Source organism: Calypte anna, chromosome 3 (assembly GCF_003957555.1).
Source record: "Calypte anna isolate BGI_N300 chromosome 3, bCalAnn1_v1.p, whole genome shotgun sequence".
NCBI lineage: Eukaryota > Metazoa > Chordata > Aves > Apodiformes > Trochilidae > Calypte > Calypte anna.
Window position 1 is genome coordinate 27,695,612 of NC_044246.1, and position 17,851 is coordinate 27,713,462.

At 36.5% G+C, this 17,851-nt stretch overlaps 1 protein-coding gene across 2 annotated transcripts in view; it reads right to left on the reverse strand.

Annotated features, from left to right (window-relative positions):
- ZDHHC14 (zinc finger DHHC-type containing 14) overlaps positions 1-17,851 on the reverse strand; it is a 103,789-nt gene that overhangs the window by 8,745 nt on the left and 77,193 nt on the right. For both annotated transcript variants that reach the window (XM_008496892.2, XM_030447128.1), the window contains exons 4-8: positions 14,306-14,443; positions 10,373-10,421; positions 6,231-6,333; positions 4,260-4,369; positions 1,144-1,246 (exon numbers count right to left, since the gene is read on the reverse strand). In XM_008496892.2, the coding sequence (XP_008495114.1) occupies positions 1,144-1,246; positions 4,260-4,369; positions 6,231-6,333; positions 10,373-10,421; positions 14,306-14,443 (503 nt within the window). The remainder of the gene's footprint in view (positions 1-1,143; positions 1,247-4,259; positions 4,370-6,230; positions 6,334-10,372; positions 10,422-14,305; positions 14,444-17,851) is intronic.

A 17,851-nucleotide genomic window follows, 5' to 3' on the forward strand; every position in this document is an offset into this window, starting at 1 on the left:
TTTCATTCAAAAGAAAGACTGAATTCTGTGAGAGGCCTTGTGGCCTCCTCTTTTTTTAGTAGAGGGAAGGTGTCATTAACTCATGGCTTTGACTGAAGTCTTAGAACCCAAGAAATATGAAGATATTTTATAAGGGCATGTAGCAATAGGACAAAGGGTAATGGCTTCAAACTGGAGAAGGTAGATTTAGGTTAGACATTAGAAAGAAATTTTTTAGTGTTAGGGTGGGGAAACACTGGACCTGGTTGTCCAGGGAAGTTGTGGCTGCCCCCTCCCTTGAATTGTTCAAGGCCAGGTTGGATGGGGCTTTGATCAACCTGGTCTAGTGAGAGGTATCTCTGCCCATGCAGGTGGCTTGGAACTAGATGATCTTTAAGGTCCCTTCCAACCCAAACCATTCTGTGATTCTATGATATGTGGTTAACAATTCAGAAACAGGCACATATGTAAGATGCTTGCCTTTGGAAAAAGATTTCTTTCCAGTTATTCTCTTCTTCTTGGCACTGGAAATCGTATCTTCCATTATGATAGCCAATGCTACCAGCAAAAATAATAAGTAAAAACTATTGGCACAGTTTCAAAGATGTTTAAAAAGCTTTTGTTGTAACAATCCAGTTGCCATTTTTTGTTCATTGGAAGTTCAGTGTCCTCCTGCTCTTTCTTCAACACACTTCTCCCCTAAAAACTCCTCTTTGTTCATCTTTGCTTTTTAAAACACATTAAGTCTATGTGAAGCAGTAGCGTACAAGCAAAGAAGGAAGTAAGAGTATGAAGAAAGTGCCATATAAAATGTTAGCTGAAAAATGATGAACCAGAGCAAGTCCATGATACTTGAATATTCCAGTTCAAAACACAGCAGGTGTCAACAGTACAAGTCAAAATGTCAATATATTCAACAAATGATGTGTAGAAAAGCCTCTCTTTTTTTTAGAATCCATGAACAATAACTATTACACTGTGTGAAACATACATTAAAAAGAGCCTTGTTTTGTTTTGTTTTTTTCTTTACTCTTAATAAACAAGTCATTCCACCCAGAGTGTCAGCTGTATCCAGTTAGTTATTACTTGATTAGTTCACATGAAAGTGGAGAAGGAAAACATTCACAGGAATCTTGATGAACAACACTATGGGATGATTCCTACCATGTTGCTCTGAGATTGTGTGGCCCCATACATAGTAATGCCATTTGATGGTCCTGCTAATTGCGGTGTATCAGGTTGTATAAATCCTCTTCTGTCAATTAAGCTATGGGATAATCAACATAAAGAAAAAGGGTAAGAGATAAGTCTGAGCAATAGCAACCTCCTCTCAATAAAAAGAAAGTGAAAAAATCTCTATCATACAGCACCTTAATATCTCACCAGTACCTTCAAATGTACCCTTCTATGACAAGACTTCATTTCTACTCATCAAAATGGTCACAGTTTTCTTGTAATACTCCCTGGCATGTGGGCTACTGCTCCTTTTCTGAATTTTCATCATAGACAAAAGATTTCTGAAGCTGACCCGCAGGCATCACAAAAATAATAATTAAAAAAGTACAGGTCTGAAAATACATTACAAAAAAGACCAGTGCACTCTGAATAAGTATCTGTTGAAGGGAGGGAGGGAGGGAGGGAGGGAGGGAGGGAGGGAGGGAGGGAGGGAGGGAGGGAGGGAAGAAGGAAGGGAGGAATGGAGGGAGGGAGGGAGGGAAGAAGGAAGGGAGGAATGGAGGGAGGGAGGAAGGGAGGAAGGGAGGAAGGGAGGAAGGGAGGAAGGGAGGAAGGGAGGAAGGGAGGAAGGGAGGAAGGGAGGAAGGGAGGAAGGGGGAAGGGAGGAAGGGAGGAAGGGAGGAAGGGAGGAAGGGAGGAAGGGAGGAAGGGAGGAAGGAGAAGGAGGAAGGAAGGAAGGAAGGAAGGAAGGAAGGAAGGAAGGAAGGAAGGAAGGAAGGAAGGAAGGAAGGAAGGAAGGAAGGAAGGAAGGAAGAAGGAAGGAAGGAAGGAAGGAAGGAAGGAAGGAAGGAGGAAGGAAGGAAGGAAGGAAGAAGGAAGGAAGGAAGGAAGGAAGGAAGGAAGGATTGCTTAGACAATTTATTTGCCAGGTGTTTCATGACAGCTACCTAATACTGTTCATGGTGCTCTTCTACTCTCACCAAAAGGATGCATTTATAGATGAAAATAGAAAAATTTAAGAAAATGTTTCATGGAGAAATTAAATTTAAAAATCTATCTCAATTATATTTAAAAAAATAGAATGGAATAATCTGACCTAGCTAAAGATTTTCTTACAACTACACATACAATTCCACTCTCAATTTGAGTACTATAAACTGCACTTAGGCCTGGTAGTCAACACTCAGAAAAAACTGAATGTACAGACAAGGTACTATACAGGTGTATTAGCTCATATCACTTCCATAGAAAATATGAAGAAAATGTCTCAGCTGTGTATGCTTCAGTTCATTCAAATGATACGTAGTTTTCAACTATAGTTCCATAAATTTTTAATCATAGGCCTTTTCTTTCCCCTGTGACTGGAACAATGTTATTTCCTATCTGGAAAATTAGAATTTTTTCCACAGGATATAAAATTTTAAGAGGAGGCTTTACAGTTCTGTTGCTAAGACACAATAACCAAGAATGCCTTAAAATACCAAGATCTAAAGTTAGCAAAGAACTAGGCTTATTTGCTCATTCATGGGACATCTACATTTTCTTAGAGTCAAAACTATTTCAATTTTAAAAGATAAGAACAGGATGCATTGAAAAAACTAAGGCATTTCCCCTCTAAAATGTCAGTGAGGTTTCTACCACTGAGAACATTTTAAGTTCTCTTCATGAAGTTTTTATGTACATTCAAAACACTTAGGAATCCATGTGAGATTACAGTCTGCCATATTGAAAGCACTCCTTCAAAAATCAGATACTTTAAAACAGGTATATAATTTATTAGAAGAGTAGTTAGACCTATGCTGATAGCAATGGATGAATTTAAGATCTGAATATAAATGTTAGAATACACAAAATGCATTCTGAATTTGCCAGCATAGGCTTAAAACGAGCAACATGATCTTAAACAGAAGTGATAAAAGTATGGATTGCTGACAGATCCTCTCTTAATCTGCATTCCATTCTCAGAGACATTTGAACATTATGAATTTTAAGCTGTAATTGCTTCTAAACCACTTTACCAGAATTAAGGAAAAAAATCAAAATAGAGTGACTTAGGATACAACTGAGATTAAAAATTCAAAAAAAGCAAGGTTATAATTCACAGTCAACAGATTTTTACCATTGGTCACAAAATATATCCCTGTGGCATATAAGTAAGTTATGTTGCTATATGGAATTTAGGAAAAAGTGTACAAACTGTTAAAACACAAGACCCAACTTTAATCTGGTCTATTTTGTGCTGCTACTTGTATCAAGCTAAGCTGCTATTTCAGGCACTGAAAAGCATTATGGAGTTTCAATGAATATTTCCATTTGGAGTCAAGCAAAAGAATTTGAACCATGGAATTGAGTTTTAATGTTAAATATGTTTATGAAAAGCTTCAGGCAGGAAGCTGAGACAGGATTACTCTTTCTCACGCCAGGGATTAGTGTTAAACCAGTACCTGTAAATCTTAACTCAGTTGTCTCCTCCTTAGGAAAAGACATCAGTCTCTCCTGCTGACCTTCAACTCTCATAGAAGAACCACCTCTGATACTTATAACAATAAAAACAGAAATCCCACTTCCAGTAGGAAACACCTTAGCCACTGGACTATACAGTGATTCACTTTCTTTCTTCTCGATAGCTCAGATTAACTACATAATTCCAGACACAACAAATTAGCTTCCACTGATGAGTATGCCACAAAAATAATCTACAGGATGCCAGTCACTCTCTACAGTGGAACTAGTCCTCTGTCATACATGCAGTGCATGAACTATCTAACCACTAAGCACTGGAATGAGAATTATGTCTTTCCTGCTGCCAGCTTTATTTTTTTTTTTTATAGGAGAGTCTCAGCTCTGTCTTATATTCTGTTCAAACTGAAAAGCTATCTGTAACCTTGAATATACAAATATTTTAGATTTCAACTATTTTGCAGTGGCAAAGGTTCAAACAACATACAACAAACATACAGTTTATTTTCATTTCAGATGTCAACCTTGAATGTATTTTACAGGATCTGATCACTAACTTAGTTAAACTCAAAAGAATATTTTTCAGAAAGAATATTGTTTTCACCATTACATAGATTATTTAACAATACTTTTGATACTCTTACCTTGGAGAGAGGGGCCCACAGAGTGCAGCACAGCAATTAGTAAAGATGTTGCCATAACTGTATGGATTATAGTTTTCTTTACCTCTTTTATTTGACCATGATCCTTTAATCTGAAGAGATATAAACAAGATGCATCACATATAATGCAATAGAGAAAATAGCTAAGAAAAATTCAGTGCTACCAAAGCAGTAACATGCTACTTACTTATGTCAGCAGCAGACCAGAGAGAACACAATTACACTTTGCAAACACCTTGGAGCATTTGGCTGCTATGAAAGGCTGGACTTCAAAATCTTACAAGCAGCACATACTTTATCTCCATAGATCCAGATAATACAAGATCTTAAAGTATCAATACACTCACTGTATGAATTTCAGCATCTAATGGTCTAAGCTTAATTTTATGCTATGCTCCACAGAACAGGTTCAATTGCAATGTGCCATTAAAGCCAGCAATAGACCACTTGGTTTTCCATATTCTTTGTAAATCCTCCAGCTGTGCAATACTGCACAACACTATTTTCCCTAAAGCCCACAAATAACCCTAAAATATTAAGAAAAAACTGCGGGCATTAATACTTGCTGGTCTATATTATGCTTTCTTTTAGCCAGTCTTGCTTGCCTGCTTGTGAGATACTTGAGAGCCTGAGTAAATTGTCTTACTGTGTTAAAATGCATATGCATGCTTTAAATGAAATTACTGAATAGTCTGCTTGAAATTCAGACATGTTATACTGCTGCTGTTACTCACTATCTGACTTCTAAAAATCTAGAAGAGACATTTATTTGAGTGAAGGGGGAATAGTGGAAACATGCTGGGTTGATCTAGAGAGACAGTGCTGGCCTAAACCTAACAGCAGAGTATCTCATCTGTCATTTTAATAATCAGATAGATTTTTTTCAAGTCAGGCTACTCGGTCATATACTTGATGTTGAGGCATAAATCATTCTGCACCTACTTGATAAGTTTTTTCTGGTTGATTGGTATTTATTGTAAAATTTGTAATTTTAACTGTGACCTTAAAAAAAAATAAGAAAACCTGTTTGCCCATCTCCAAGATGTTATTTTTACATTTGCCAGATACTTATGAAAAACATACAGCAGAAACTGACAATAAAATAACTTTAAACCTTTAGTAATTTCTTAGATTACTTGCTAATAAATTCCAACAAGCTTTCCGTGCCATTAGCTATGTAGCTATTTTTATTTTCTCCTTGCATTCGTTTTGTATTTCTCCTTTTATTTAGGGGAGGGCACATGAAACATCCACATACCTTTTAAACATAATTTTACACCAAAACAATGGAAACCTATGTGCCACATAGGACAACTGTAAAAATGAGAAATTCAACATTTCAATTAATGACAAACTGCTTGCCAGAGGTTTTAGAACTCAGACAGAAGACATTTCCATGGAAAAATAAAATAAAGACATTTTTGTTTTGAGAGTTCAACGCACACTGAAATTTTTACAGCAAGCAAAATTTGAGTCAAAGAATATCTAAGGATCCCAGTGAAAGAGAGATACTTCAAATTATTTAGTAATACTCGACTGACCTGAAATATATAAAATATACTTGGCATTTTATCTCCTCTGATCTGTTTTCCCACTTCAAGATATAGGTCCTGTGCATGTGAATCACTGTGTGACCAGAACGTCATCAAATCACAAAAAAATATAGCCCAAAAGAGCTCCCTGATGTTTTGAATCAAGCATGATCAGGTTATCTCCTTCTTTCTCATTGAGACAAGCAGACAGGTAGAATTTCTCTAAGATTTACAAAGAAAAACTGTGTAAAATTAGAATTAACAATCTCCTCCTTCTGATTATTTGGAACCCCAGAATTGTCACAGTTGGAGAAGACCCCTAAGAGCACCACGTCCAACTATCAACATCGCCCTGAAATAATATAAATAACATAGAGAAAACATACAGAAACATCCATGTAGAAATATACTACAAACTTACATCTTCATTTGTTGTTTGATTGGAGCTGATCAGATACGTGTGAAAACCTGAGAGTCCAACAATGGACCATACTGAGAAAAAACACACCACAGCTTCCAGCACAGTGATTGAAAGTCAAGGAAATATATGCGAATGAAAAAAAAATCCAATAGCAAGTAGTTACACTCACAAAAATCAGGGTAATCAAACTTCTAGTCCACAAATTTCTTGAGTTCTTTAGAGCAATTCAAATGCATCAACAGAAAGCAAACTCAGGAAAGCGAGCCTATGGTGAGCAGGCACAGGGTACAGGTCACTGAATAGCAAACAGCAGCTAATACTTAAGGCTCTGCAGATTAAGAAAGGTCAGTAACTATGATGAGTGGTTGTGATCTTAATTGATCAAAATCAAAATTTTCACATTCACCCTGTAAAAGTCATTACACTTGTATTAAGACAGGTAAATTGATAAGTAACAGGAAATAACACTTCTGATGTGGTGAGGGGAAGATCAAATCCAAGAGAGGAAACCCAAGGCTGAAGAGCAAACACTGAACAGATCTTTTTGTTCAAATATTTAGTGTACAATGGGAGTGTTGAGTCAGGACTGAGGGTTCTTGATCTGTGCTCACATTTATAACAATTGAGTAAACAGCACCTCAGTCATGTGTGCTGACTGTTAAAACTCTTCTGTCTTCTTTCTATTACTGAGGTTAAGACACTGATAGGGATCTTAACACTAGCATCAAAGTGCACCAGTCCAAGTAAATCTCAAAGTCCACTTGTTCTCTCAATTACCTTAAATAACTGGATATATTCTGTATTACAACTGTGGCCCAAACTTGGCAAACAGCTTGGATCAGAACCTCAGTACAAGACAGAATGTAAATATTTGAGGTGGGGTTGAATATTCAAAATTGGTGAAGAAAACTGTCAACTCCCAAGTCACTGTGCTGCTATTAAACAGCAGCTGCAGAATTACAAGATGACTTTTCAAAGGAGGCATCTGCACAAAGTATAAAAAAAAAAAAAAAAAAAACACAAAAAAAAATGTCAGAAGAGAACTTGAAGTGGGAACAGCAGCAATCAAAACTTGCTTTGGTACAGCCACAGGTGACTCTGCTGGCATCTACTTAGCCCAGACAGAGCACCCTCCCTGTCAAATGCTGTTAGTAGTCTGCATCCAGACAGCAGGCTGTCAGTACATGGAGCAACATGTAGGGACTTCCACCTGAGGTACAGATATGTGAGCTCATGGAGTGCTTTTTCATCTGTGCTGTAGGGAACAGCACAGGTACATGCACATAGGAGCAGCCACACCTCTGAGAGGGTAGCAAAGGTGTGCATGGGCACTATATTTCAGGGTTTAGTTAGAGAATGGTATTTAGACATTTGTAGGTGTTTATTAATAGTATCTAACACAGCCATCTATCTTTTTTTGTCACTGATATTTACCTAGGAAATGTAATTATCCAGTCATCAGTGATCTAGATATCATTAATCAATCAACAGCTTTAACACTGATTTAAGCTACAAGAACTGAGTGATTTTACAAAGTGTTACTGGGTTTAATTGCCGGGCCAGTGTTAAACCGTGACAGATTTAATTTCAGCAAGTGCAGCTCCTTACAAGAGACTTAGCTAAAAGCAAAAGTACAAGACAGAAAATCACCTTTATCCTGGCCCAAACCAGGACACAAAGCAAGACCAACCTTAATCTTTTCTCATTCCCCCAAGTGCAACAATGTAGATGGCAAGCACAGAATTACATCCCTCAGCATAGCAAAAACTTTAAAAAATAGACTGCACTATTAGGTTGTCTTTCTTTTAAGCTTGCATCTTTCACTCATTTTCTTTTTTTCAGTGTCAAATTACCCGTGTTTACACCTCCTATAAACTCCATAATCCAAATGCTGTAAAGAAGTAACCACACTTTAAAAGCTAGAGTGGTATACAGGGGAAGTCAGTCAGCACTCAGTGTTGCATGTGTAGTGCAGTTTATATCACTCCTTTAACTCTAGAGAAGTTAAAGAAATTTTTTACAATGACGGTGATGAAACACTGGAAAACAGGTTATCCAGAGATGTGGTAACAGACCCATCCCTGGAAACATTCAGAGTCAGGTTTGATGGAGCTCTGAACAACCTCATCTAGTGGAAGGTATCTTTGCCTGTAGCAGGGGGATTGGATTAGAGGACCTTTAAAGGCCCATTCCAACTCAAACCAATCTATGATTCTAATAATGTTCACTTACAAACTCTACAGAATCAAGCATAAAGAGAAACTTTCTATAGAATGCTTCCTGCCATAGTTTCTTATTTCTATAGCCCTAAAGCATTACACACAATGCAAATCCACCTAACCATGCTCTGAGAGGAGAGAAATTGCCAGGAAGACTGCAGATCAGAACTGTCAGGTGGAATCTACACACCAAGACCAAGAGAAAGAATCACCAAGTCAGAAAAAGAGGAACCTGAGAGGAAGAAGGTCTTCCTGCAACCTCAGCAGATCACCGAGCACACCTAACAGGATGCTCCTTGCCATGATTACTATCAGGAAGGTCCTCAAAATGGAGTTTCTCCCTCCTAACAGTAATTCCTACTGAGAAAAAAATAAACATGAATTGCTTTCAGTTCAAGACAGTTTTCAGTTCCCCAACGAAAGGGACTTCTTTCCCAAAGAAATGGACTTCTTTCTGTTCCCATACCAAGATCTAAAGGTCTCTAGAAGAGCAGGGGTGGTTCATGTTAAATTAACATGATTCCATTAAACATGAGCCCATTAATGAAAAATCAAACACAAAGAAGCAACACATTCTCAATATAAAGTATAACTTAACTAGCACAATATAGTACAAAACTCCCTTGGTATCTCACCCCTTTTGATTTAAGGACAACCAAAAGCTATTGGTTTGAAAATAGTTTTAAGGAACTGTCTTTTGTAAGAAGTGATTGTAACTGTTTTAATTGGATTCTACTGTGTTATTTAGAAGTCTGTCTGTGCTTTGTAAAATCATTTGTAAAAAAAAATGTATCTGAACAGCAGCCTTGCTTAAAAAGGGAGTTTAAGGCTCAATGACTCTACCTGATGAACACAAACACACACAAAAATCATATCTTCAGAATACGGAGAATTTGACAATTGGAAAAACTACCTGGAAAGAAAGCTCTTCTTTATGCACAACTATGAATGACAGAGTAAAGAGATTTTCTTCCTACCCTTCTGTGAAAAAGAGCAAACTGTGTGAGGCACATTGGACAGAAGACTTTTCCTCAGCAAAAGTACATGAAAAAATATTTCTTACAGGATATTTATGAGAGGTGCCAAGTGCTTTTTCAGACACAAACCTTTCAAAACATATACATAAGGAGTGGGAAGCTTACAGTCTGTACAGAAATTTAAGGAAGAAACTAAACAGAAGGCATGTCAGTTTCCCATTTTTCCACTATGTTGGCTGCTTTCAGACAGGAGGAGCCACTTCCATTCTCACTGAGAAGAAAATACACAAAAAGCTACCATGAGGTGAGAAAAAGAATACAGAATCACAGAATAATTCTGGTTGGAAAAGACCTTTAAGATCATTCAGTCCAACAATTTACCTAACTCTACCAAGCCCAATGCTACACCATATCCTTAAATGCCAGATATACATCTTTTAAACATCTCCAAGGATGGTGATTCAACTACCTTGGGCTGCACGTTCCAGTGTTTGATAAACCTTTCACTGAATAAGTTTCTTCTAATTAATATCCAATCTAAACCTCTCCCAGGGGAACTTGAGGCCATTTCCTCTTGTCCTACAAGTATCCACAGAACAAAATCAGAGAATGCTTTGGGTTGGAAGGGATCTTTAAAGACAGTTTAGTCCAACCACTCCACTGCGGGCAGGGACATCATTAACTCCACCAGGTTGCAGATCCTCCATCACACGTGGAAACTAGTGACCTTTTTCAAGAGTGATGTTCTGCTAAAGAGGAAGAACAAACCCCCCGCCAGGCCATAGTCTCCTTCCTACCTCCAACATATGGTGAGAAATCCTGTTGTGCAGGAAGTGATGAAATCCTTAGCTGATAAAAGTCCCAAATGCACATATTCAACAATAGCAAGAAACCAAACATTGTTATTTTGCAACAAAATCTACAATTTCATTCAGTTAAAGGATATCTTGCAGGACTGTCCTTCAGGGCATTGAGAAACCCTGTTTGTTGAGAGCCTGTAGAAATAAAACCCAAAATTACCAGGTAAGTAAGAAACTGGACTATAGGCTATTTTCAGCATAGTTAACACAATTAATATTTTAAAATCACATTGAAAAATCACATAATAGATTTTCTAATACATAAATCTGAGATTTTGTTGCTCAGCAGTAACAATATTAAAAAAAAACCAGCCCAGAAACCACCAAACTTTGAGTCAGCTATCAGGTCTAGCATCTGCAGGATATTTTCTCAGTCATCATAAATAGACACATGCATACTTTCCCATGAATGATTTATAATTATTCGTGTTCCTTTCAGAGGAAAAAAAAAAAAAGTCCTTTTTAAATTTGAAATACTATTTTTCAAAGTTATTTTTTTGCTTGGAAAATTTATTCCATAAACTCAGATTATCAAATTGCCCTCCTTTGTTCTGGAAGAAGCCAAAATTCTCTAAATTATAATCCTGCTCCTGAATGTTGTTCTAATAGGTGCTTGTTGTCTCTGGGCAAACAGGAGAATATTTACTATGTGAAAAGAACTAAATGAAGCAAAGATACAGGAGCATCCACATGTATTCAACAACTATGAGATATTAACCAAAAAAGTCAATTTGAAAATTTTCTGATAAACGTGCAACTTAATTATTCTGTAGAATCTCAATGATTCAGTGGCACATAAGGCACTACATTGCATTTCACTTCATAATATAAATCATTTAAATGCATCAGGTTCAAAGTTTTTCCCACAGCAAAAAAATCCCTTAGCCAAATTGATCTGAAGACTTGTATGAAGGGAGAAGAACCTTGTCTTTAAATCAAAGCAAAAAAAAAAAAGAAATAAAATTATGTTTGTATATACACATACATTTTCTAGACCTGCCTGGTCAATTTTACTGTTTGCCATTCAAAAGCAAAGGTTACTTACCTTGTATTTTTGAGTCTTTTCAGACTCTTATAACTGGTTCTTACCCCCAGGGTGCGAGACCAGTGAAACTTCCCCTACCTTCTTATTTTTTTTTAGGATCCTTAATGGCAATGGAAGCAGGTAGGTATGATCTCTATGCCCTACTGCTGGCCATGCTCTTACTAGCAGTTGCCAGTCTATCACCAGGGGAAAGTTTCTCACTGCAACATCCAGTAGAAACATTGATGCCTTAAACAGAACTGGGTAACTGTGAATACAGGCACTACTACTGAAAATGTGCTAAACTTGGAGAGATGGAAGAAAATCTTGTGAGACAACACCTTTAAGGGATCTGATTTATCTTTGATAATACTTTGTGCAGAGATTCGTAATCCTGGAAAGGGCAAATTTCCAAGGAACGCTTCAAAAGTAGTGTCACAGAAAATAAAACGTTAAGATATATTTCATATCCTGACAACACCTAGGCACACCAACAATTACAAAAATGCCAGCATATAAGATTTCTTAAAAATTAAACAAATGTAAACAATTTGTCTAAATCAAGATACATTTTTTAAAAAACAAATACTGATTTACTTTGCAATCAACAAGGACAGAGAAGTAACTCTCCTATTAATATGAAACATACAGGATTTTAATTTTTTTTTTCATAAAAAGTTGCTATAAATACCCCTCAGTCCCTTCCTAAAAGAATATCGTCAGAAGGCTTTTCATCTAACACAGGATATCTGGAATAAAGTGTTGTTGATGGGAAGGTAATTCTGCTAGGATAATTTTTAGAAGAGCTATGAACAGGATTTGATTAAAGACAGCAGGACTTCCCCTAGAATCAAGAATTCTGCCAGAACTTGTGGAAATACACGCGGATGACTTTGAAACACTGCAAGAGGAATATAATTCCAAGTCTAAAACCTCAGACTTTAGTCAGACACGGTTACACAAAGCACTCTATGCCCACTGCAAATGTTCAGATTAAGTTACTGAGAATCCTGCTTAATGGTTAGCAGCAGCTGGAGAACTGCAAGGCTACAAAACCCAGAAATGACTGAGTGGTAACAACTAGAAAGATAGATATGGAAAATTCTAGAAGCACTGTAGGCACAGAGAGAGAGTGCTGTAATCAATATGATATAGAAAGCTCATTTGTCTCTTATAGTAGATAAATTTGAAAGCTGGCCTTAAAGCTCAAATGTAGCAAACAAACATAAAGAAACTTAATCACAGTTCATTTCATATCTGCTCCCATTGCCTTTGAGGATCACTCTTAAAACTAGGGAGGTTTTTCTTCTCTTATCCAAGGTAGATAAATCTCCACAGGGATTGTGGTTTTACAGCTGATATACTTAAGTCAGCATTTAATGTTTACTACACATTATTTTCAACAGTACTCAAGTGCCACTCAGCCACACAGAGGCATGATTTGTTTCTCTGGTCTTTGTCTAATCCACACTTAGAATCAGGTATTGACACTGTAAAGCTAAAATCCACCAGATAAATTCACTTGACATACAAAACATGAAATACTGGCATAATAATCAGGGATTCATATGCTAAAAACTGCAAAAAAGCACAGAACTGCTTGTGAAATACAGGTAGTCTAGCTATGAAAGTAGCTTCATATTGGCAGACTGATGTTTTCAAATACTTCAATTCCTGAAGAGCAAGATGATTAAAAAAAGCTTCCTTCTTAAATGTAAAACCTCTGCATGAATATCCTCATGTGTGACCAAACACATTTCAAAGATTTGAGCATTAATGGAATGTGTTATCTCTCCAGTAATTACTTTTACCTTTTTAAATAATATGTACATCTTTTCTCTGCTCTTTCAACTCATATTAGAAATGCTGTACCTGGCAGTGAGAACAACTTCTTGATCCAGACTCCCCCCAGATTAGAAGTGCCCCTAGCTCTAGTCCATGTGCTAAATTTCTGAGCTATAGCAGAGCTACTGGTGCTCTTATCCTTCTTTTGTGAAGTACAAATAAGAAAAGTTGCTTTTTAAATACAGATTTTCCCTGCGCAGTGTAAACAATCCAAGAAATGGAGCACCATCTGGCATTTTCTTCAATAAAACATTCTCTAAATATTGCTTTTACCAAGTTAGCTTTATAAAAGTGTTAAAAACTAAAATTACTACTTCTATCAGGTTTTCATTGCAATACAGAATACAAAGAAATAAAAAGATGACTTTTCTAAAATTATAGAAGAAATAGTGTCCAAGGCAATATCCTACATATTTAAAAACAGAACAGTCTTAAGCTTCCCAGTGACAGTGGGTTAAAACCCCCTCACAACATATGAAAGGATTTTAAAGACAAATCATCCTAGAAACATCACCATAAATGAGAAATTATCATCATATAGGAGTTACTAAAACTTGTTACATGTGTGGCAAAACAAAGACTACCCAGAAGAGTCTTGAAAATACACTCCTCAAACCCAATACAAATACAATTCAATCTCTTATGAACTTCCTATAGTTTATCTGATTCACTCCATTATAAATTGGTTACTCTCAGAACGTCTATGCAAATCAAGGTAACGTGTTATAAACTGAGTAGAGAAAGATGTAAAACTAAACAGCAAACAACAAGAAGCCTAAAATAGCTCTGACCCATTTCCTAGAAATTTATGACACATGCTTACAGTTCAAAAAGCACAGAAATGTTCTTTAGGAAATACTGTCTCTATGCTTAGACATAAGCCTGTATGCTGCTTTTCCAGTAAGTTGTCCATAAGAGGACAAAAATGCGAATTAACACTATAGTATGATAAAGCCAACACTAGATCAATGACTGCTATGGTCAGGTCTGCTACAGACCAGAATGGAACTTGCTGGGGATTGTGAAGCTTCAGAGAAAAGGCAAATAAATAAATAAATAAATAAACCCTGAATGATCAAAAGATTAACTTAAAAATAAAAAACTCAAGCAAATGGCTACATACGTAATCTGATTTCATCAGCATACTTACGAAGGATGACGTGGGTGATAACGAATGCAAATATAAAGACTGTCAGAAAGGACAGAGATAAAATAAACATATAAAAAAATCTGTAGTTTCTTTTCCCCACACAGTTGCCTACCCAGGGACAGTGGTGATCAAACCGTTCTGAAATGAGAGGCAGAAGAAAAAAAAATGGAAAACAATTAATAAAATGCTGGTTATTTGAAGAGCTCTCTGAATACTATATTAAAACTGGCATTTCCAAGTAAGCCACAGAGAAAACTTTACTTAGGAAGGAAAAAAAAAAAAAATGAGTATTTTAATTAAACCTTGCAGTTTTTAAGGAAACCAAAGCATGGCTATGGTGAGCTCCTGTTAAACTAATAGCATTACTGTGACCAATTTTGCAGTCAGACCAATAAGCATCTATTTATCCACTGTCTCACTGGAGTGGTACCAACTTAATTGTATTTAATTCTTTCAAAGTATTCAAAATAGGGCTTTTTTTTCTTCCAGTGGCTATTCTACTCAAAACTGGAGTTTATCATCTCATCTTATTTCTATCTGTCATGATTACACTTCTAACATATCCACTATAATTTTATCCATCCATTATTATTTTTAAAATATTTACACCCTCCCACTTCCTTTTATTGCTTCACTTAAAGTATTCTCCCTTCCAGACAACTTATTTTTTGACTTAAGACTTGATACTGTCATATAACCCACTAAAACCAGCAAAGTCAATCACATAAACAGCTTTTCAAATGTTAAAATACAGTCTTTTAAAATTTGCTTATACCCCCCTTGGTTTTACTTTATCTTTAAAAATCTATTCAATCACGCAGGAATTTTCTGTTAACCACTTAGTATAAAACTAGGTAGATGTTGTCTAAATGCTCTGTTACCCTTTGCACTTTGGGTTATCTCTTCTTTTTGCTAAACCAACCCCTTTCTCTTTATTTCCCTGAAAGATGAACTCATTCATGAGATAGGAAAAGGCCACGGGGCTACAAACGTGTCCCCCCAGCATGGGGGAACTGCCCCAGCACTGCAACACAGCAGAGGGAACAGTTCACCCTATTCCTCCTGGACCCTCCCCCTTCCCATCCCAGAACACCAGGTAATGGAAACAGAGCAATTGTCAGGAAACAAACCAGCATTTCATTATTTTGTTTTGGAGAGCTTACACTGACAGAATTGTAATTTTTTTGTAATCAAATCCAAGGTCATAAGACAGATGCTCTCATGCTGGCTCTCTCTCGTTCTCTGATCTTTGTCCAAATCCTGTTTTGTTTTCTATGACTTTTATGCCTCCACTGACATACAATGTCAAACTATTTGTACTTCCACAGGAAAGATGAGCTAGAAATTTCAAGTCACAAAGCCCTAAGTTAAAGAGGCATATTTGGCCAAGCACACCAATCAGTTCATTGTAGCTATGGCTGTATGCTGAAGACCTACACTGCAGATTTTCGTTGAGTGGTGTATTTAGTGTTATCTTCACTTAAAAAAAGAAAGAAAAAATATCTCAGAACCACATGCACGACAGATTTCTGAGCTCACCAGACTTTCTGGGGTTTTTTAAATGGTTTTGTGTGACAGCTGTTTGGACCACATGTTTCTGACATAAATCTGTTTCAAATTCCTATGGGGCTATTCAAGGTGAAGTTACTGAACTTTCTTAGAATAAGGCTTCAGAAATATGTTGACTTAATGAGTATTGCTAAGAATACCAAAAACTAAACCTTCTGGTATTTAAATGGGTGATACTAACTTTATTCAGTGCAAACCAACTGATTTCCCAAAATGAGCTGACATTGTATTTTAACAGTGCTTATTTTTATATTTGTGCTTCTGAATGAGTCCTGATGTTCTGATAAACACTTTACTTCATTTACTGGGTACCTAATATAACACATGAATAAAAAATAACACAAGCAAAAACTGAGTTACTGAGCTCTTTGAAGAACATAAATCTAGGATACTTTTGTACCCTATTGGTTCAGGAAAAAAAAAAGTCATATAGTCTTTGGAAGATGAACTCTGTATATAGACTCATTCAATTCTATGCCTAAGTGAATTCACTTCTATGCTGACACAGTAGGAATCACCAAATTATCTTGACTTAGAGCTCAGTTGCTAGACATGAAACAGTATCAACATTTATGCAGACATCTATTCAACAGATTCAGCTCAATGCACACAAGCATGAACATGTACACATACACATACACACCCCTCTCATCTATAAACACACTTGCATATATACACACACACAAATATATTCCTTACTAAAAATTGAACTGATATTTTAACCTACTTGTCACGTCTCTCCAATTTCTGTCTTAAAACTTTCTTGGTAACCTGAAAGGCTCCCCTCTCACTACATTCCTTAACAATCATTGAAAAACTAAGCAACCAAGATGTCTGTAAAGCAGAAATAGACAGAAAAGGCTAGCTGGATATGAAACACACTGAATTCTGAATTAACTCTAATGAAAAACAATAAGTATTAAATGGTATTGATGAGTGTTACGAACAAATAAACTGGACATAATTTTTAAAGGGAGGTGACATTTATGCTATACGCCACAAAACAGTCTATTAAAAAAATAGGGATTATTCTAGTCAGCAGAACACAAATACATAAATCCAAGTTAAAGATAATAGCCTTAGAGCTTATAAGGTGCACTGCTTAGTTGCTAATGCAAGAGAAAACAGCCAACCCTGGCAAAACAGATATGTACTAAGAAACTTCTAATATTGTTAAGAAATATAAATTGTCTTAAATATAGAGCTGTTTCTTCTTCCTTACAACAGGACATAGCTTAATAAGTATTAATGAAGAAAAAACATTTTAAGGCTCACCTCCGGCACTCCAGATGCTTGCAAACTGAACAACCAATGATTTGGAAAAGGAAGCTCTGACTAACTTGGTTTGGGAAATGTTGGAAGAAAAATAAAGATTTTAGCTTCACCGAGAAATTAAAAACTACTGATGCTGAGGAAAATTGGGCTCTTGTAAATTTAAAATGCAGGGAAAACGTAAGTGCAACTGATTGGTATGAAGAACAACAGACTTCAGAGGTGATGACTGAAGCTCTGGTTTAAATTTATAGGGCAGAGCTAGCACATGGAGTATTCAGTAATACATTTGTGACAAGGCTAATGTAAATACATTCAAGAGAAACAAAACATTGATAATACAAACTCTCATCAATAAAAACTGCATTAGAACACTTAATGAGGGAAGAAGAAAGCTGCAAGGGCTTAGAAGTTTGTCTATAGAAGTAAAAAAAGATGTAAAGCACTCCTGCACTCACCTTTATGGAAAAGAAGCAAAGTATTTGCCTTCAGAATGAGGTGTGACCTTACTGTCACCTAATTGAGAAGTACTGCTAAAACAGATGGCATAGCTTCTGCCCTTCTAGCAGCCCTGTAAACAACCTCTTGCCTGTGTGTTTATGCCTCTCCACCCTCAGGCCAAGCTTGGTGGTCATTTTACCTTCTGGGGAGGTAGTTTACAGACCGAGGTAAGGTTAAAACTATGGTTAATTATCTGTTGCCTAA